Consider the following 22,611-nt stretch of genomic DNA (forward strand, 5'->3'; position numbering starts at 1 on the left):
TTGTTACTGTGAAATCCTCAGGCTTGCCGTAGTTTTTTTGTTTGTTTGTTTGTTGTGACTGAGAAAACTTGCGTCACAAAACCGCACATTGTTTGGAACTGTGCGTCCCGTGGGAAAATTATGCTCTGAGTACGACTATTATTACCACTACCACTAATACTACATTAATTAATAACTTGAACGTCACAATAATAATAATCATTAATTAAATCGACTATGGCGGCCCGGTACTCCAGTGGTTAGCACGTCGGCTTCACAGTGCAGAAGTACCGGGTTCGATTCCAGCTCTGGCCTCCCTGTGTGGAGTTTGCATGTTCTGCCCGGGTCTGCGTGGGTTTTCTCCGGGTGCTCCGGTTTCCTCCCACATTCCAAAAACATGCGTGACAGGCTGATTGAACACTCTAAATCAGGTGTCACCAACATTTTTGAGGGTGAGAGCAACTTCATGTGTACCGATTGTGTGAAGGGCTACCAAATTGATACACGTCTGAAATAACATATTTGTCCAAAATACCTTCAATAATATGAGGATGTGTTATTTTTAATACTTGATGATTTAAATTGTCAGACTTTGATCGTGTTTCGAAATGTCTCACAGTACTGCCAATGTTTGCATTTTTAAATCATAATTTCTACTAGCAAATCACAATGTCCAGGCACTGGCGGGCTACTCAAGTGGTCTTCACGGGCTACCTGGTGCCCGCGGGCACCATGTTGGTGACCACTGCTCTAAATTGTCCCTAGGTGTGAGTGTGAGCGTGGATGGTTTTCGTCTCTGTGTGCCCTGTGATTGGCTGGCAACCGATTCAGGGTGTCCCCCGCCTACTGCCCGGAGACAGCTGGGATAGGCTCCAGCACCCCCCGCGACCCTAGTGAGGATCAAGCGGTTCGGAAGATGAATGAACGAATAAATCAACCATGATTTCAAACTATGTTTTCTCAATATTCATTATTCCAAATATGAGAAAGTATTCAGCAAACATAACTGGAATCAATCAAACGTGACGACTGTGCAAAAATAACAACATAAAAGACATCACTGTTACAGAAAGGCTTTACACGTTATTCAAACTGCCAATCGCGAACGCAACAAACCGTGATTGAAACTAACTGTGATGCCGCTCTTTATAGGTTGCGCTAACTATTACGTGCCAGTGGCAGACCCACCCCTCTTAAAGCGCCAGAGTTAATCCATTAATATGGGTTTCCTTGTATGGAATTTATCAGATTCCTTCGTGATTTTTGCGGTCCTTATACCAGGGATTCAAGGCTCTAATCCCTCATTGTGTCCGAGGACCGGCAATTCGAGGACTTGACTCAGAGGCCAAGGCCAAGGACAAAGGACTTGACTCCGAGGCCAAGGCCAAGGACCAAGGACCGCCCCTCGGTCCTCGAGCCGATCCTCGAGGCCAAGGACCGGCTCGAGGAACACATCTCTGATTGTTTTATACATGTCCTCGGCTCGCCCTCAGCTTCAAAATCAGTCCTTGGTCCTCGGCCTTGGCCTGGGAGGCAAGTCCTTGGTCCTTGGCCTCGGGTTGCCGGTCCTTGGACACAACACTGGTATGCGCACACACAAACGTATGTGTACTCTATTTTTATTCCAATAGTGCATAAGTATGAGCATACGCTCATTTGACACTTCATATAGTCAGTGTAGAAAGAAAAAAAGGGAAAGAAATTGCGAAATTTACGATCAGCATTCACTTACATAAATTTCTTGGATAATGTCTTTTATTTTGCTTCCTCCGTCTTTCATTTTGATCACTTTCGCCTCTCATCCAGCGTCAGAGCTCTTCTTGTCTTAGCTGCTTGACATCCAAAGGTCTGTTTTGTAGCCATTTTAGGAATGCAACGTTCTTGCTGCGTGTGAAACAAACAATAACAAATACTTCCTGGACTACTGCACATGTGTAAACCAGTGTGGCAGTTGCTGTTGCCGTTTCCTGAACGAAGCAGTAGAGGTCGCTGGTGGATTAGACTTCGTTGTAGTGAAGCTCATCGCAAGGCAAGAGCAGAGAAAACTATTTCGTATAACGCAACAGGTTTTTTTTCGTCGTAGGGGGCGCAGGAAAGTGGGACTAGTGTTAATGCATGAAGGTTTTTTCACACGAGGGGGGGTATTTTCGCCCATCTAGGTTTCATTGTAGAGGAGTGTCACTGTGGTCACAAGCCTTGATGCGCAGAGCGCGTCCACAGCATCAAAGGAATCTGCTTGTTTATACGTATCGGTCAGGAGAATGAGACGTAAGAATAGAATAGCATGTGTTTCACAGGACACAGTGAAGCCATGGAACGAATATGGCTTATCCAAGAATTAAAAATCCCACCAAAATTATTTAAACCATGTTTGTGGGTGACCAAAAAAGCCTTCCGCGTCAGGCGGTGCAATTCGTTGACCCATTTCAGCATTATGAGACGGGTGACTGACCCACCAAGTTCTGTTGCGAAATGCAGAACTACTGTAGGTTTCTTTGTATTCCACCATGCACCAAATGTTGAGTTAAAAGGAGATCAGGAGCTCTCCCCTTGTCACTTTGGTGCCACTTGCCTCACTTTGAGTTGCCTAGCAGCAGCACACCATTACCTTCGTGTACACATAAGCAGATGACACCAAGCTGCTAAGTGCCTTGCACTTTAGAAGGTGAAACTTTTCTTGCACACATTGCAAATCTTCGTTTTGGCGGTGTAGGATGCGTGTCTTCATTCCCAACTTTCTCCCTGTGCAAATAAGTGTAGCTCTATGAATCTAAAGTTTAGATAGACTTTGTCACAATCCATTCTCCTTTAAAGTTGCAGCACCATGAAATTGAAAATAAAAGCTGAGAGTGCAGGTAGCACGGCATGACAAAGGGTTGGACTCTCGAAGTACATTGTCAGAGCCACAAATCTCAGACATTTGCTGCGGCGCGAGGTCCGGCTGGCTGTTGTGCCGCAATGCCGGCCGAGCAGTAGCCGGCCGGCTACTTTTGCCGCTTGGGTGTGGTGCCCGGAGGCGAGTCTGGAAATTAAAGGAATATGTGCCTTATCTGAGAGAGCAGATGAACTAATGGATAACTCGAGGCCGCATGAAAGATGAGAAGACAAGCACCACGTTGATACACGAGACGGCTGTTCCAACATGACAGCAGAGCAGCAGAAAACGCAGACAGAAGCCACCGTAGAGTGTTTTGCAAAAGCAAGTCACAGCAGTGTTAATTTAATTGACTAAAAACTTTTGTCATTCACTTCATCACAATTTTTCTTTTTTTCAAACAAAAATGAAAACAAAAGTCATTAATTTATATGATAACTAAATTAATTGACTATTTCGTCAATTTTATTCTCTCAAATAAAAGACCAATGAAAAACCAGTGACGTTTTAATGCTGAAGGAAAACACTGACTATAATCATTGATTAAGATGACTGTCTACATGAAATTATTCATGAAATTATTAATTTTGTTGACTACAATTGCTCTGTTTTCATTTCCTAAAATTGGACTAAAACTAAAATACAATTGGGTCACTAAATTATTAACTTTAATGAACTTTAGTATACAAACACTATAAGTAAAAGTAAATTCAAATTTCTGGTTGTCGGCTGCCAAAAACAATGACAGTGAACCCTCGTTTATCTCGGAGATCCAGATCCACCCATGATAGGTACACATTTGCAATAGCAAGACCAGATAAAAACAAGCTTTAAAAACAATTCAACGTATTCAAACCCTTGCAGTGCATAAATGGCAGACTACACCCCGCCCCCACAAAAAAGTGGACGTAGCCAAAATTTCACAGGGATCAAGCTCAGATAAAATTTGGGGTAATTTACCTAAATGTGTTGAGTTTTTATTTTGTGACATTTAGCTCTCACACTTCAGCTCGCACTTCCCAACAAATAAGAATTTAAATGACCTTTTATTGAACCCCAAATTGAAGATGTCAGTTCAACTCAGCAAATTGACTTGGAGCAACTAACTCGCTTTCAATTTCTTTGTCCTGCTCTGAACTCACATATACATCAATCAGTGAAATTATTTTTTTAGCCTGTAAAAATGTGTTTTATTGTTAGGGTATCGACCACACATAAGGCGAGACGTCCGAGGGCACGCATCACTCCAACAACCCCTCCCAGTTCTCCAACTAAATAGCGACTGCTGTCTCAAAACATTGTCAGAGCTGGGTGTGTTCCAACCACTAATGGCCACACATGTTAAGCGATTCCTGATTATGGCAGTACATTCTTGAATATGAGTTGAACACAGTCTGCCTGACGACTGTTTCAGTCTCAGTAACAGTGCGTTGTTTTTCCCCTTGCATACATGACAAACGCTTCCATTGAGTCCAACTGACTGACAGAAGAATAAGTCACGCTGAGAAATCACACTAGTTTCACTTTGGCCCAGTTATTTCTATTTTTTGTCACTAGGCCAAATATGGAACATTTTTCATAGAACGAAGAGAAATAATCACCCTGCAGTTACTTGTCCTAGCTTGTTTATTCGCATATTAAATCTGGTGGATTTAGTTTGGAAAACAATCAGGATGGAGCATTTCAATTTCCTGAATCAATTATCAGTGAAAATTAACGGTGAATATTTGTGGGGAAATATTTTTCATGTGATGGGACTATCTCTCAATGATCTGATATGGCCATAACAAGTATTTTTTTAATGCAGCCACTGGTGAGTATGTTGGCTTTTATGTGAGAAATTGCTTTTTTGTGTGTGAGTGCCAATTTCGCTCAGCTTTGATCAAGCACATGTGCATTTAGGAGTCGATGCTCTTTCCTCTCAAACAGAAGCCCCTGAGGCCATTTTTAGAGCCTTCATCCTGTGGCTGTTTCCTTCGGCTGATCGCTCATTTCCTTCCTACCCGTCTATTAGGCTCATTCTCCAACAACAATGGAGACCCCAAATGGACGTCACACATTAGTATGGTGCAACTGTCACCAGCGTTTCCATTTTAACAGTCCAATATTAATTAAGAGAACACAAATCTGCCACGAGACAGTTGGTGACCAAGCTAGAATGCCTGGCATGATTTGGCTGGTTGCTGGCAACAGATTGGAGGGAAGCAAAAAAAAATGTGGTGTGAAGTTTTTGAAAGGCATGGGGAAACAAGTGCAAATGTCGGAGGCAAACACAGCAATGCCATAAACTCTGTTACTGCAAATAAACAAATTGACAATTGTCAACATGCTGAATGTGATCGGTTTCAAATCTTTTTGTGGGGCTTGAGGATGGACTGTAGTTTCTTGCTATGGTACAAACCCTCACCCCAAAAAGGGTTGAATTTTTTTATAATGGGCACAGACAATTGGCCATTCTAGACTTGCTACCGAGGTAGATAACATGGCTTACTAGCATGGCGAACAACAGCTGTTTCCAAACTTCACAAAGAAGAAAACAACACCGAAAGTAGCGACTCATTGTTGGCGAATATTATATATGCTGCTACTTACCAAAACATTTTTAAACCAAACATTTTCGGGAAGCAATGATGCAATATGTTTGCTTAAGATTATCTAACACTGGCCAATATCTTCACACAGTACTTTACACCTTATTCACACCTGTCAGGTTGAGCCGTTCAACTTGTCACTTCTCTCCCTACTTTCACCCTTCATACGTCTCCTACAGTACAACATTGCACTCTCGCCTAGGAGGCCCGTTGCACCGATTTCCTCTTAAATCCAGCAGATGGTTCTCAAAACAACAAAAACATCTCCATTTCAATGCCGCCTGTAGTGCAGGAGATTCGCTCGAGTCAAGCTAGCTAATGCAGGTGCTAACACAGCAGCCGGCCAAGTCTTTATCAGAAAGATGGAACATTCAAGTATGACGCTGCATTGTGTTTTGGGTCTGACTCATGTTTCAGTTGGCCAGCTGCAGTTTCACCAAAACATCCAGGCTTAGGTTGGGAAGGCAGTTGGAAAAAAAGAAAAAAAGGAAAAAAAGATAAGGGGCCATCCCTTATCTTTTTTTCCCAGCTAGGAAACAGGCAGACATGTTTCGAGAACATTCCATGGGCTCCCACAAAAGCAGACATTCATTTTTTTGGATTGGAAATCAAAGGGAAAATACAGATGGAACTGATTCACATTTCAGAATATACTTCATTTTAAGACATCTCTTGAAGTTAATGGGCCATTTAATTCATGATTCACCAACAATGAAGTAACTTCTTTCATAAAACAAAGAGGTGTACACAGTACAGACTGTTGAGACAAAAACACAGTAGGAAACTAAACCAAAATAGCACATTTTAACACGTTTCTTCCAAATGTAGATTTAGAGACGGTCAAAATTCACCCGTAGAGGTGGTAGTGCATTTTAGATACAAAAGCTCGATATCAATAACATTTTGTGAGTAGTCAATGTCTTCACATTTTAGAGTGACATGTTTGCCCAAGCGACCAAAAGTGGTTGAGTGTATGTTACCCGTATCGGAGTGACTCTGCACCCTTGAAATTAACGGGTGACCAGGTGCTAGGAATGGTACCTTGTAGTATCTGGAAGAACTCGGTTCTACCAAGTAAAAGAGTGTCAATAGCAAATGAAGCCCTTTGGAGCCGAGTGGGTTCTCCATAGTAAAATGTGTTGTGTATGGTCTTAAAACAAGACTAGATTTCTTCTGTAGTTGTTTCAAATGTGAGCTACATTCTCAAAATTCAAGTCAAGTCAAGTCAACAGTATTTATAGAGCACTTTCAAACAGCCATCGCTGCATACAAAGTGCTGTACATGGAGCGATTTAACATGAACAATAAACAGTAAGACAAATCGTGATAAAGGCGGTAGAAAGCACCAAACAGTAAAATCGAGAACAAATCTAAGTCATGCTGAGTCGAACGCCAAAGAATACAAGTGAGTTTTGAGGAGGGTTTTGAAGATGGGCAGCGAGGAGGCTTGCCAAATGTCCAGTGGGAGGTCATTCCTCAGAGAAGGACCGGCAACAGAAAATGCTCGATCTCCTCTGAGCCTCAGTTTAGCTCTTGGTACCTCTAACAAAGACTGGTCCACAGACCTGAGGCGCCGGGCAGGTGTGTAGGGGCGGATGAGCTCAGAGAGGTAAGGTGGCGCGAGATTATTCAGAGATTTGAAAACAAAGAGGAGGATCTTGAAAATAACTCTAAAATGAATGGGGAGCCAGTGAAGGGATGCCAGAGTAGGAGTTATGTGCTCCCTCTTACGAGTATCAGTCAAGAGGCGAGCAGCGGCATTCTGGACCAGCTGAAGGCGCTTAATGGAGGACTGGCTGACTCCAAAGTAAAGGGCATTGCAGTAATCGAGCCGGGATGTGACAAAGGCATGAATCACTGTCTCAAAGTGTTCATGTGAGAGGAAAGGTTTTATTTTGGCCAGCTGCCTAAGGTGAAAGAAGCTGAAAATTATCCAGAGATCGAGCAATTCATTGTGGCTCACTAGCCAGCCACAATTTTTTTAAACATACATGGCTTTGTGTCCCTAAGAGTATTTTTTATGCTGATTGAAAAAATATCCGAATTATTATTATTATTTTTTTTTGCACCTGAGATTTTGGAGATTTTTCCAATTCTTTGTCTTTCACTCTGAGTGTAAAAAGCAATGCGAACTTTACCGTGCATTGTAATTTATAGCTATGACGTTTCCGAAATATGCCACCTGTATCACCGGCTCTTTAGCAACATCTAGTGACTCCTTGGAGCTTTATAAAAAATGTTTGAAAGTGGAATAAGATTTTGATAGTAGGCTAATATAGCTCAAATAGATATATACACGTTGCAGCTCCGAAAAAGGAGAGCTGTGGTGTTGTTGTTTTTTTTTAAACATACACTTTATTTATGCTCTTAACAGCCTCGACAAACACAGACACGTCTGCGTCCGACTTCTCTCTTCTCGTTCGACTCGAGAGGCGTTCAAAGACAGCCTCTCGGAAATTAATTATCACTACGTTGACACTAAGAAAAGTGAAAATAATGCACCAAAACAAAAAAAATCAAGCGAGGAAATAACAAAATTAATTCTATGGGGGCGTTTGTGAACACACAACAAAGGAATGAATAACAAACAATTCTGAGGCACTCCAGTCTCCTTCATACATACAACATGTGTTTCCTTCATTGCAAGTTTTATAGAAGGCTTTTATTTTTTTGCGGCTCCATAGATTTTGGTTTTTTGGTTTTTTTTTTGTTCTATATGGCTCTTTCAACATTTTGGGTTGTCGACCCCTGGGTTAAGTGAATCAGATAATGGATGGTTGATCAATAACGAAAGAAAATTGTGAACAAAGACCTTTGTTCCTCAAGCAGATGATGATTGGCCGATCTGTCAAATTGCCGCAGTATAGCAGCAACTACTGCTGAGGAGGAGTATTTTTCTGTTTTTGCGCTAAGTATTGGTGACTTGGATCAGCAGCCTCCCCAAGTACCTGATATCTTAAAATAAGTCTACCCATTGGCCTGATACCAATACCTGGTATTGGTACTCGCCCCTTTCTGGTTATTATTCTTATGATGAAAAGTTAGTGTGCTAGAGAAAAAAACAATGGCAGTTTTGTAATCAGTGCAAAAATTGCATCAAGAAAAGTTTACATTTGGTAAAAAAAGTGCTGACCAGTGTTATGTTTGAGGTGAGTTGCCTACTTACGATCAAGTCCATTGATGTACTTCATGGATATCTCACAATGGCCCCACACAGCGCTGACGATGGGATGTAGTTTCTTGCCCTTCAATCCTCGGAAGGCCACTCCTAAATACTGTCCCTCCACCATGAAACTCAACGTGCCTTCGTCCATGTCTAGAATGACCAGCAGGGAGTCCGGCAGTGTGAACGCCTCCTCCGGCTCCAGGAAAGAAGGGTAAGACGGCAATGAGCTGTGGGCCCTGTTTTTGCTGTCATGGTAGAGGCGGTTGCGTCCCAGATCCCAGCCCCAGGACTCGCAGTCTGACCCCACCAAAGCAGTGTAACCGACGGAATGTAGGGGCGCTTCGGAGGTGGCTACCCCAACCACTGCATGGGTGCCGCGCTGCCGGCAGGGCCAGTGAATCCTCCAGACATGGAGTCCCCTCGTGTAGCCGATTCGACCCCGGATGCAGTCCGTGCTCTGAGCGACTGGGTGGCGGTGAAAAGTTAACTTATCCTCCTCTTTGATGAAGATATTCAGCGAACGGTCATCTGTGTTCCACGCGTGACGAAGTTGGGTCTCCAGGCTGGCGCACGGCATGTCCAGAAGGAGATCCAGCCTGGGAGGTTTGAAGAAATCAGGGCCCCTCAGCTCTGGGTGCTGAGTGCCATGAGCCGAGGGCCGGTAGGATGGGGAACCGCCGCTTTCCCCACGGCCGTCCACAGATTTGATGCCACCTGAGATTTTCTGGCCCATGGCCACAACTGAACAGGGGGTGGGGGTGGGGGTGATGGGGAGGGCGGCTTTTCTGCAGGTGGGTGCTACCCTGAGGACGGCGTAACGTTACCTCATCAATGCGGTGGATCTGAAGTGACAGGTCCCCACTGAGGTGCAGTAGAGGGAGATGGATGAGGAGGATGAGGAGGAGGAGGAGCAAGTTACGAACAAAAGATGACTGCGATCAGCTCTCATGCCCCGAATGTCTTTGGGAGAACACAGTTGCTGCTGCCAACCCTATTGACAGAGAACAAAAAGGAGGCAAGTTTAGAAAAGGCATCCAATTATTTTTTTAGTTTTCAAGAAACCAACAAGTACAGCAACACTATTGCACACATCTACCAAGAATAAAGGGTGCTCATTTCGAAGCCTCTAACGGTACAGTATCGAAGCCAAATATCACCACACCCAATGAGCGACCAGTCCAGAGTGTCGTCTGGCTTTTGCTCAAAGTCATCTGGGATATGTTCTGCCTCCTCACAACCCTAAATAGGATATGCGCAAGAGAAAATGGATGAAAAAGATTAGCTTAATTGCAGCCATATATTAATCACTTCTTCAATCTCTCCATCCTCCCTTGAACTGCCGGGAGGGTGGAAGAATTGAGCTGCTACTTGTCCACATTGAGAGTAGCCAAGTGAGGTGGCTCGGGCATCTGATAAGGATGCCTCATGGAGGGCGCCTTCCTAGTGAGGTGTTTTGGGCATGGCCTAGCGGCAGGGCGCCCCAAGGGCAACCCAGGACACGCTAGAGAGACTATGTCTCCCGGCTAACCTGGGAACGCCTTGAGATTTGTCTGGAACAGTTGGAAGATGTCGCTGGGACAACAGGTGAGTATAGCACTCCACTGTACAATACGCATGAGTTAGTAAAAGCGCTATGTTGCCTGTACTGCACTGAACAGACAAATAGACCTTATTTATGCAGTGAATAACAAAATTGTACTTTTCTTAGTCAATTAAAGCAGGTAAATGTGCAAAGTAGGTATAATGGAAAAAACATAAACACGTATTGAGAGCAACACACTAATAATGCACGCTAAACCTTAAAAACATGCTCACAGATATTGCATCGTAGTGGCCATTTGAGAGGATTGACATGGGTGTAGTTCTATCAGCATTGCATGCCATCTATTTGCTGAAAGTAGAAAGGCGACAAGTAAGATTGGTCTCGGCTGACACCTGGAATCGGGACTGGCATGTCTCTACTTCTGATGAACCCAAATGTTTTCAGTCTTAAACAAAACTGGCCTCACTTTTTGAAACTTTCGAGAGGAGCGTCGACCAAGGCTCTTTCACAAGATAAGGAATTGAGCCAGAAACAGTCTGAATGGAAATCAATGGATCAAATATGCATCTGACATGACTAATGCATGGGCCAACACGCCTCTCATTCTTACTCCCTCTGCATTTCTCACTCAAGCTCTTTCCCTTTCGTTGTAAATTAGGTCATGGCAACGGGTAGCCAAAACATGTGCCCAAACCCTCGACACCCCCAGTATGAGCGAGTTCAGTGCTGGGAAAGGCAGACAGCTGCCTCTGAGTGAGGGTGAGTGTGTGTGTGTGTGTGTGTGTGTGTGTGTGTGTGTGTGTGTGTGTGTGTGTGTGTGTCAGACGGGTTAATGGCGGTCACTGCATGCAACATTCAGCACTGCCAGAGTAAAGCAACTTGGTGTGTGTGGCTGACATTTCGGCATTACGGGCTGTCATCAAGGTCCCATTTGACCTCCATCCCCATGTCAACACGGTTGTCAATGCACAGGACATGCCCATGCCCCACCCCACGACGTCGGCATCGCGTCTGCTGCCGCATCTCTTAGCAACATGCTTTTCGCCATCTGTTGTTTACCTTTTTTACCTTTTTTCCCCCCCATTTCACCACATCTCTCCTTTCTTCTGCCGCCAACCTCACGTTTGGTTCTCGACCTCTCTGTCATTCATTCGATCATGTGAGACAGGTCGACTGGACATTGTGTGTTTTTCTCTCGGTACCGAGATGACTGAGCCCTATGAAGAACAACTGACCAAGTAATGATGTGAGGACAAAAATCAGGGCAATTTTGTTGATATATGTTTCTACTCCTGCTGGATCGTTCCTGACTTTTGTTAGTTGATGAAGTTTGTGTTGCTTGCGCCAAATTCTTTCTATATGAGTGCTCCGCATATAGAAGTCTGTGATTTATTTTTTATAGTGACTTGGAGGAGAAATTGCAATATAGGAAATTATTAGACAATAAGCGAGAGTCATGTCATTTTACTGGGCTGTAGCTAGTCTTCGAGCCCCAGAAACATTTCTCATATTTTATATTTCTCACTGTGCATGTGCTTAATATTATGTAGACGATATGCAGCACAGTTTGTGTAATGACCAGTAACACGTCTTGCAAAATGTATGTGTGGTTCAATAACTTACGGAGCAGTGCAATGATCGTTTCCTAAATTGTGGAATCGTTTTGCCATTGGATGTATGTGATCATGTATTTTCTTATTGTTTGTAGAGTGTCCTTGGGTGGCATGAAAGGCGCTTTTAAATAAAATGCATTATTATTATTATTATTATTATTATCATGGCATGTTCCACACACTGCTCTGCTTTGTAGAATAATCTTACATAAAATCAAATTTTCTTTTTTGTCCACATCAAAATTTGCCATTTTTTATCGTGTACATTCTATTTTCATGATCAATATGGGGGAACTGTGCTTTGAGGAAAAACAAGCAGCACTTTGTCTTTCTTCAAAGGAAGCTGAAACAGTGGGTGGCTGCAGAATAAATATTGACACAAATGTTCTGTAATTTTCCTCATATTAGGTGTGTAGTTTGACCTTGTCAAAGGGAACATGTCCGCTCTGTCATTTTGAACTATCAAATGATCAGATTCTCTCTATCTATCGATCTATATATTTTTTATCTATTTCCAAGACGGCGCCCGAGTAGGCAGCCTTCGGCAAGTCCTCTTCAAGAGCCTTGCTTTTTTGTTCTTTTTTGGTGTTTTTGTCTTCTGTTTTGTCACATGTTGTTTGTCGGTTCATCGCGTGGACCTGATATGGACTGTTTTCAGCGTTTTTTGGCCACGACATTCGTCAAAGGAGAAGTATCTGTGCTTGGTGGTTGCGCCTGTACCAGCACAGATTTTGATTGGGAGGAATGTCGGCGCCATTGACTGTCGGTGCTGGACAGACCTGGGGCACTTGTGTTTTTTGCGCCTGTAATGGGCAGCATTTTTCACAACCCAGTTTTGTTCAGTGCCTATGTCGGCGCTGTTGGACAGTCGGCGTTGGTGCGGCTGGATGGATGGCTGCTGAAGTTGAGGATGAGGAGAGAGGAGCGTTGGCGCAGAGCGCCGATGCGTATTTGGAACCGAGAGTCGCCGCTTGGAATTGAAATGGATTTCCATGGGACAGGAGAAATGAAGCAATCTCTTTTTTCGTCAATGGATGCTACAGCTTCTTGTTGACTTTGACACTTAGCTTGTAGCCGACGTGTGCACATTTTGAGCATGACGTCTCTGATCCACTGGTTAAAGGACACTTTGATTCTCTTCTCTTTCATCTCAAACTGCTTCAAACAACAAAGCGTGTGACGGAAAAGTGGTTAGGACTGCACGCATGTCCGTGTTTTATGTAATGTGTTGTGTTTATTATTTTACTTTATGTTAACTGTTTTGTTAAGCGCTTTGTTATAGCTGCCGCTGTTGTGAAAGCGCTATATAAATCAGCATGTATTGTATTGTATTATATATATAGACATACACTGACACGCACACAGATCTGATCAGCTGGATGGCACCGGTTGTAATATCACATTTGTTTTGGGGTGTGTGGGGGTAGGGGGGTTGTATTTCAACAGCATAACATCTACAGTACATACAGGTATTACAGCGGATATGAAGTTGAGTGGGAACATCTCAACGGCACTTTATGGGGATACTGCCTCGTACATCTTTGAACTTCATTAGCATGAACCTTCACCGTCATGCTGTGTTTGCTCAACTTTGACTAATTCCAGTGACGTCTGAAAAATGATTCACATTCACTGGTCACTTCTTCCACGTTTCCACTCCTAGGAACGCGCCGGGGCGCCAGACTGAGTATAAACAGACCTCACATGCGACCACAAGCGCACACATTTATGTCAGGTCTCTTTGCGGCAACAGCTGCACGCCCCTAGATTAAACAAACTGCCATCCTTTCTACATTGCCGATATTCATTCCCGCTGAGGGAATCCCTGGGTGGCTGAGGATGTGGGAGCTAGACGTAAACTGAGCCGTCTGGCTGCTGACAACATGTCAGAATATATGAACCGGGACATTGGGTTGATGAAAAGAAGTGGTGTTCACACATTGTACTTATTAGGCAGTTCCAGAGCGATCGCCATCACACTTTGAGTTTCTACACTTTCTTTCCTCTCCACTTCACTCCAATCGGTCCATCTCCCTGCCTCACTATTGTACAGTATCACAAAATCCGTGAAGAGCTATACCCTATCAATACTTCCAAATGATGATCTATGGGCTTACACCGAGCATTCCGGCTCCCGTCGTGCAGCGGTCAATGCATGATCAGCATGCAGCCTGCTGAAGCAAGGTATACATCCAGTTACACATACAGCTCTATGCCGGAAACACACACTCTGTGACCACCACAAAGTACCTCACAGATTGAGGGATTTTTCAACAAAAGTCCCTTTAAACGTAGATAGGCTTGTCACAAACTCTGCATGCAAATCGGCATAGCACAGTGCAGCCACAAAATAATAATAATAATAATAATAATAATAATAATAATAAAACATTCTTCTCTATCCATGTCATGTGGATTAAAAGTGACTTGAAAGAATTTCCATGGCCTTTGCTCAAACTCACTCCATCCGCAACATCCTCCCACTCACTGGTCCTCTCTGGAGCTGGGAATGGCCTCTTTAAAACGGCCCCATTCTTCTCATTTACCCTGGAAATGAAACTAAATATATACATCACATGGACTCAAATCTAGACAACACATGAACACTGACATGGATGCTGCAAGCATTTGTCACCGCTGAGAGGTGTGAAAAATGGATAGTGTCATGGTAGACCAGTGGTCCCCAAACTACGGCCTGCGGGCCGGATACGGCCCGTCAGCACATTTGACTTGGCCCTCTAACACTCCTGTTGTCCTCGGGTCAAAATGGCCTGTCACTGTGTTAAGAACGCCCCAAAAAACCCCTAACTGCAAACAGCGGTGTCTACAAGCCTACTGGAACCTACAAAAGGATTATAAGAAAGGAACACAAAAACTTTAAGAGACTGCTCATACAGTATGTGTCAGAGAGATTCTGCTCTGACAACTGAGCTGAACTTTTATCTGTTAAGATTGTGCATGGCACAACAGAAAGTTAATGTTCCATGGCTTTTTTTTCTATGAAGAACCCAGAGAGAGTTATTTAGTTATCATTTATTTCCTCTTTTTTCTGTAAAGAACTCAGAGAGGGTTATTTAGCTATCATTTATTTTATGAATAGTGTTATTATTTGTTTCCTGACTTTTTTCTGTAAAGAACCTGTAAATGGTTATTTGGTTATGTGTGGCTTTCTGGAAAACTATAATTTTTTTAAGCTCCTCTACGATCGTCACACCTTTTCTGTTATAAACTGACACCGGCCCCCCATCAGGGAAGGGAAAAGTTATGTGGCCCTCACAGGAAAAAGTTTGGGGACCCATGTGGTAGACTATTAGCACTACAGCGATTACAAGAGAATACGCTTTGCTGCTCTTCACAGAGTTCAAGAAAAGAAATGGGATCAGAAAAAAGGAAACCACTTGTTCATTTGTTATATTGTCTTTTTTTATTGTTTGATAAAAGCCTTGCTTCAGGTCCCTGAGATTGACCTGCAAAAAAGTTTTTCCCAAATTGCAAATGTGCCCCTTGAAGGACAAAAAACATATTTTGGGTGAGAGCCAACGACTCGTACCAGGCACAAGTCAGCTTCTTGTTTACTTTCAAACTTCGCTTGCAGCAGACATGCCATGCACGTTTTGAGCATGACGTCTCTGATCCAATGGTGAAAAGGACACTTTCATATAGATCTGCTTTCAACAACAAGGCGTATGACGAGTGGTTACGATTGCATGACTGTCTATGCCTTATGTTATGTTGCATTATATTACCATATTTTATGTTAACCATTCTGTTAAGCGCTTTGTTACAGCTGCAGTTGTTGTGAAAGCGCTAGATAAATGAAGATGTTGTGGAAATTGTTGCAACGCGAAGAAGGCGACAATTTCTCACGTTCGCTCTCAGAGAGAGTGTGTCATTGTTTTATTAGCACCAACAGCAGCAAAACTCCCCGCGCCAACCGAGACCCGTCGAAAGTCGGTTTCCATAGAAACCAGCAGATAAACATGGCGGTCCTTAAAGGGGCTTCACAGTGCAGAGGTACCGGGTTCGATTCCAGCTCCGGCCTTCCTGTGTGGAGTTTGCATGTTCTCCCCGGGCCTGTGTGGGTTTTCTCCGGGTGCTCCGGTTTCCTCCCACATTCCAAAAATATGCATGGCAGGCTGTTTGAACACTCTAAATTGTCCCTAGGTGTGAGTGTGAGTGCGAATGGTTGTTCGTCTCTGTGATCCCTGCGATTGGCTGGCAACCGATTCAGGGTGTCCCCCGCCTACTGCCCGGTGACAGCTGGGATAGGCTTCAGCACCCCCCGCGACCCTAGTGAGGATCAAGCGGTTAGGAAGATGAATGAATGAATGAATGAATGAATAAAGAGAGAGAGGTGTGTGTGTGTGTGTGTGTGTGTATAACACTGCAGATGTAGTTTTCTTTCTTTTTTTTAATGATTAACTTGCAGTCAGTATATTGTTTAAGGCAGTAGTTCTCAATTTTCTGTCATGCCCCCCCAGGAAGAGTAAAACATCTCGCAGACATCATTTGTCTGTAAAATTGTATTAACGTATAAGCGAATAAAAAAGAAAGAAATACGGACCAACTTTCAAGAAAGAATAGCTTTAGTAACTGGAACAGAAAAGATTTAAAGTGCATCTGAAATTCAAAAATTACATTAAATCCTTAATTTAAATATTTTTTGACTGACCGTGTCAAACCATACGATACTGAAAAATAAAATTACATAAAATCAACAGAGATGAAAGTTGACTTTTCTGAAAATTCCGGGGGGGAAATTATATATATATATATATATATATATATATATATATATATCTGTACGTGCACACACGCACGCACGCATGCACGCACACACCTGGCCAATCACGCATGAATTAGTTTACACACGCTATTCAAATACTCGACATTCAATGATTAATCTTCCTTTTGTGTGCACATGTGCACCCTTTGTGGCTTCCATTCTTGCCGAAATTTCAAAATATCCGAGATATGGCGAGGCCATGATAATGCAAGGCGAGGGTATTACTGTTGTGGCGACGCCACTCAAGCTTAGCGAGCCTCAGCAGTCGATAGTCCGCTGCTCTCTGCGTGCTGAGCGCGCTTCAGCGCGAACATGTACGCAAGCGCGTCTTTCCAGTGGGGTTTAGCGAGTGTGTTTATAAAGAGACGAAAATCTCTTTCCCGTTACTAGTGTTAGTGTCTCAACGTGGCTACGCTTATGAAAGCAAAACAACAAACTCAAACGCGTCTTCGTTCAATGTTGTCAACTAATATCCGGATTAATTTGAGACAATTTTTCCTCAATTCTCCAGAGAGATTTTCATAAACATTTGATTGAAAATCAATCAAAATCATCGAATCAATAACTAATAATGGATTCAAACTAATCACCAACATTTTCTCTGGAGCACAATATTTAAAAAAAACAGCAAAACAAAAATATATAAAATGAATAGTGTTTTTTTTTCCTTTTTTTTAATCAAAGATGATTTCTGGATTAATGGCTACAATGAGCATGTTTTGCAATGCACAGCTTTTCGAAGCGAGGTTTGAAGCAGAACACAGCAACTCTTGGCTCCTGCTCAATGTGTAGCCAGGACCTGCATTTCAGTTTACTGAAGTAGCAGTCACAAAGCGGCATGATTGTTGGCAATATTCGGCACGTTTTCGCTGGAAAAAAAACTCTAGCAGCTTATCAGCGTGATTGGGGTGTAATGTCTTTAAGTGGCGCTTTAAATGTTTTTGTTTCATGCTGTCCGGAACCAACATTTTTAAACACAGTAAGCTCACCAATCTTTCCTCGTCTGCCACCGTAGTCACAGTGAACCCAAGTCCTACATACGCCTCATCTAATTTCCTCCCTTAGAATGGTCCCTGCGCAAACTCTGCCAATGAGAGCGCCACTGCCCCCTAACGTAGTGGAGGTGTGACTGCACATTATTTTAAGACAGTAAATAGATTAAAAAAGCATGTTCACCGAGGTCAAACCTGCCCCCCCTTGATGGAGCCTCGCGCCCCACTGGGTGGGTGGGGGATGGGGATTCACTATTGAGAAACACTGGTTTAAGGTGAGCAACTATTGGGTGTCTGTTTTAGTCTTAGAATAAAAGCAGAATCTATTTTCAAGCCGCTGTGGTGGATAACTCATCAGCAATCAAATGTGTAATTGCAAGCCACAAAGACGAGGCTGGGAAAAAAATCAAGTCGATAAGTAGGTCATCAAAAATGTGTGTTCAAAAGAACTCCTCTGTGTTACAACAGTACGTCTTGAAATAAATAGTGACTGATGGTTTTGATGAGCAATATTGTTTGTACAACTCTGAAGCATTGATGTCAGCAAGCAACCAGGATGCTTCAAAACTAATGTAGGTATTCCACGGTTGCCACGTCAAGGAAAGGACTCAAATTCCATTTCAGGTAAACTTTAAGATTGAATAATTCATTCTTTTTTCTTTTCTTTGTTTTTTGCAACTGCAGAATAGTAATAAGTAATTCATTCATGGCCTCAAATAATTTGGTGATTTAAAAGAAAAAGATCAGGCCTTAAGTAGTATAGTGAAATGAATAAAACAACCAATTCACTCTGACATCTTGTAGTGAATTTAACAATTAGGTACGTGATAATTGACATGATTGCACCTCAGGCACTGCTGCACACACAAACGCTCACGTCGTCTCACGATTGACACACTTTTCTCACTCCCCACGGTGTTCTCCAAAATTGCTGCATGTAAAGTGGAACAGGCATTGCGGCAACAGCACACACATTAGGGGTGTTCACACGGCAAGATTTGGTCCGGTGCTACGCCAGGGCTGCCCCCGTACAGCGTTCACACGTGCAAATTAGCTCCGGCGTAGCCCCGGAAAACAGCTTACACCGGACCAAATGTGATCCACCTCAGGGAGGTGGTTTAAAAATTTGCTCAGGAGCAAATGCTTTTTTGCGAAGCAGCACCGGTGTAAATTTGCACGTGTAAACGCAACTGGGTTAAATTTGCTCCAGAGCAAATGCCTGTGAAGAGTTTACGTACGGCGAAAATGTGTTGCTTTCGCGCTCTGTCGGACTTCTGTCATGTGTTTGTTTAATAACAACACAAGTTTTGGCTGGCAACATCTTTCCTTTTGTAGGAGACTGGACTGTCTCGGAGCTGTTTGTCTAGTTTGTTCCTTTGTTGCGTGTTCACAACCCCCCGCCCCCCATATAATTTATTTTGTGATTTCCTCTCTTGATTTTCTGTTTGCCGCATGATGTGTTTGCTTTTCTGAGTGTCATTGAAGTCATCGTTGATTTACGTTTTCGGGGGCGGTCACTCTCGAGCAGAAGGCACGGAGACCGAGAAGGAGAAGGACGTGCCTGTCCAGTAGTCGCTTGAGTTGTGTATACGTTTTAAAAAGAACCAACACGACAGCTCATTTGTTTTCTGTCGTTTTGCTCCGCAGCAAAAACTGCCGTGTGAACGCAAGTGGGGCCGCACCGACGCTGTGCCGGTGCAGACACGCTCAGCGGCTTTGTAGGTGTGAACGCTCCACACAATTTGCTGGGGTGCAAAATATATCGCAATAAAATACATCGGTGCAGCGCCGGAGCAAATGTGTGCCATGTGAACACCCCTATTGACACTCATCATGGTGCGATACTGAAAAACCTTCACTTCATTGGCAAATTGCTGCCAGAGAAAGGCAGCGAGTGAGAAGAAAGGAGCCGGAGAGATGAATAACAATGCTTAAGTGGGCCAGTCATGAAAAACACTGCTGGGGGAGGAAGCCTGTATGGATTTGGGACAAGTACAAAGACGAAAAACAATATCAGAGGGAGGGGATCCGGGGGACGGTCGGGGGGACACGCGGGTCAGTGGCTGAAAAAAAAAAGGATCAAGACAGATAGGAGGGCTACTATCTCTCTTCGCCAGGACGGACTACACAAACGTATCCTCTCGTGCCGACCCAACAGTCACGGACAGACTAAACACACCGCTACTGCAGGCTGTCAGATTAGGAGTGCTTGGAGTGTCTCAGCTAAAAATAGAAAGCAGGATCTATCCTATTACTGTATGAGAGCGGGGGAAATCTTGGAGTACTTCTCCGGCAACCTTCAGCTCCCTCGGTACAGTGAAACCCCGTTTATCACGGTGATAAATTCCGGGCCCTACCGCATAAAGTGAAAATCCATATGACATTGAGAGACGATCTGAACCCTTTCTTTCACACGCTAAAAAACATTTCAAGTTCTCAAAGTACACTTTTTAAAGTCTTCCGAGTGCCTGCCTTCTCCAAATAAGAGGTGCAGTGTGCTTGCTTCAAATAAGAGGTGCAGTGTGCTTGCTTCACGCTGTCTATTTGTTCCTCAAGTTGAAGAAAGGAGAATATTTAAACAACATTCAACCGAATCATGTCATTTCGTCTAATGAAAGTCAGCTAGCTCAATGCTAACGTATAGTGTAATGTGAAACGGTATAGACAGGCTAATGCAGGGGTCCCCAACCCAAAATGTTGAAAGAGCCATAAGGACCAAAAACGAAAAACAAATGTGTCTGGAGCCGCAACAAATTAAAAGCCTCAGAAAGAAGGCGACACACGCTGTATGGATCTATTACCCATGCTGCAAAACCACGAGTAAACATGCTTTTTTGGGCAGTGGGAAAGGAGTGTCGATCCGTGTCCACCAGCACGCCATCGGAGGCGGTTCGTGATCGCCTCGGATCGCCTTTGCTTGCAGTGTGAGAGCCTCACACAGGACTAACTGGTAATTACGTGATGACAGGGTGGTACGTGATGAGTCAAAACATCGCGCGTCATCGGCCTCGTATATAGCACGTTCCCACTACGAAGCTCGGCGATCACGCCTTAAGCTGTTTCAGTAGTAGCAAAGAGTTGATCCTCCGCTGCTTTTCAACCATTTTGAGGACGGTAAGATGCATGATAAAAGAAAAAAAACTCGCTTGCATGTTGCTATGTTTACCGTCAAGAAATCTGTCGCACTATCATCTACGCAATCACAGCGTAGTGACGTAACCAGACGCAAAGTGGTGGAAGGGGCGTGGGGGGAGGGGGGGCGCAGAATCGCCTTCTGTTGGTCAATGGGAAAGGGACAAAATGCCAATTGGTTGTGTGTCGCCACGGATCACTACTACCCACTAATTTCAGTGGGAAAAGGTTATATATATCTATCTATAGCTATCTTAGCCTGCTATCAAAATGACTAAGTTGGCTACAAATACACAATGAGCCTTCCCGATTAAACGTTTTTTTTTCCCTGCAGTGCATCCTGTAGAGCAGGGGAGGCCCAACCTTTTTTGACCAAAGCTCTATTTTTCGCTCAACCATGCTCCCGCGATCGACCCGTGACCGCACACGCACGCAAACGCACGCTTTTACACACGCATGACATAATGAGCAATAGCCATAACGGCGGCTAAGATAAAGGAGGCACGGCACACACTTTTGCCGCGTGTTAATTTTCGTAGCTGACGTTTTAAAATGCTTCTCTTGGTCCTTCAGATTGCCATTCTTTGTCAGTTCCCTCGTGAATTGGACATGAAACGCCGTTTATTCTTACAACACCCACCTGCCTGGCATATATGCCAATAGAAACGTGTGTCGCAGGCTATTATGCAAATCTCCGTTGACAGAAATTTTTAAATGTAATATTAATGACATATTTTTACAGCATTGTAAAATATTAAGAATGTTTGTCCTCCTACAGAAACCACACTTAAACGAAATATACATTTTCACTCCCCCATCTTTTTCCATTTTCAGACATTCTCAAAAGCTCCAGGGAGCCACTAGGTGGCGCTAAAGAGACACATGCAGCTCCGGAGTCGCTGTTGCCGACCCCTGGGTTAATGTAAAAGCGCATAGATTTATCTCATCGTATACCCTCATATAACTGCTACTTTGACACACACTGAGGAGCAACACACAACTAACTATTCAGTGGAAACAACCACTATTACTGGAGCTTACCGGTTTCAAGGTATACCATGGCTTGAAAAAGGCAATGTTTCAGAACCGTTTAAACTTTCCATCAGTGATTTTTTTTCTTTTTTAATTCAACAGTGTACGCAAAGTGACATGACGCCCTCCCGCAGTGACTACAACATTTCCCCAAAAAGTAAGCAATATCACATTTTCAAAGGCATCATCCAACACTCTTTGACAAATGTCAGCATATCAATGTAATGTTCACTGTCTTGAAAACAAATGTTTGCAACCAGCTGCAAGAGGTCATGTGTCTACAATTGATGGAATAAATTCTATGGACCAGCTACTGAGGCAGAAACTATGGCTAACCAACATGGCTAACACAGGCTAATTTGTTGATTAATAAGTAATCTTTTATGTTTCATTTACAGGCACATTTTGTGTCCCCAAATTTACAAATATGGGTTCAAATGCAATAAAAGCACCAATAAGACAAAAGAACAAAAAATCAAAAGAACAACAGAAGCAGTAAAATAGAAAAAGGAAAACACACAAGTGTAGCGCAAGTGTTTTGTTAGGATGCTGAGCTTGTTTCCACTCTGATGTTACCACAAAGTGGCAAAGAAAAGAGAAGTAGGGAGCCAATCCCTGAGAAACTCATACTTTTACTGTTGTACTCAGTTTTAAGAGTATTTACAAAAAGACAGTTTTTGATATTGTTCACGTTTACTCATGTGCCCAATATTCTACATTGCATTCAATGGAAAATAGTTTGCAAAATGATGCATTTCAGAGCTGATCCAGTGGATCTTATACCGACGCTATGTCTACTGTGGACATCCTCTGCCTCTTGTTGCTTGTAATTCCGCTGCATCTATGACCAGCAGACCGCAATGCTGCCTGGCATTTTACGACACTACGTGAAACTACACCGA

General features: G+C 43.3%; 2 protein-coding genes and 1 long non-coding RNA gene across 5 annotated transcripts in view; 1 reads left to right on the top strand and 2 right to left on the bottom strand.

The window, feature by feature from the left end:
* The window catches only part of nmnat3 (nicotinamide nucleotide adenylyltransferase 3), a 266,385-nt gene that overhangs the window by 175,357 nt on the left and 68,417 nt on the right, over positions 1 to 22,611 (bottom strand). The window lies entirely within an intron of this gene.
* spsb4a (splA/ryanodine receptor domain and SOCS box containing 4a) overlaps positions 1 to 22,611 on the bottom strand; it is an 81,682-nt gene that overhangs the window by 23,566 nt on the left and 35,505 nt on the right. For all 3 annotated transcript variants that reach the window (XM_052088569.1, XM_052088571.1, XM_052088570.1), the window contains exon 2: positions 8,612 to 9,602. In XM_052088569.1, the coding sequence (XP_051944529.1) occupies positions 8,612 to 9,344 (733 nt within the window). In that variant the 5' untranslated portion in view covers positions 9,345 to 9,602. The remainder of the gene's footprint in view (positions 1 to 8,611; positions 9,603 to 22,611) is intronic.
* The window catches only part of LOC127616808 (uncharacterized), a 121,420-nt gene continuing 114,234 nt past the window's right edge, over positions 15,426 to 22,611 (top strand). The window contains exon 1 of the long non-coding RNA XR_007967195.1: positions 15,426 to 15,931. This is a non-coding gene — a long non-coding RNA (uncharacterized LOC127616808). The remainder of the gene's footprint in view (positions 15,932 to 22,611) is intronic.

The sequence above is a fragment of the Hippocampus zosterae genome, chromosome 15, assembly GCF_025434085.1.
Source record: "Hippocampus zosterae strain Florida chromosome 15, ASM2543408v3, whole genome shotgun sequence".
NCBI lineage: Eukaryota > Metazoa > Chordata > Actinopteri > Syngnathiformes > Syngnathidae > Hippocampus > Hippocampus zosterae.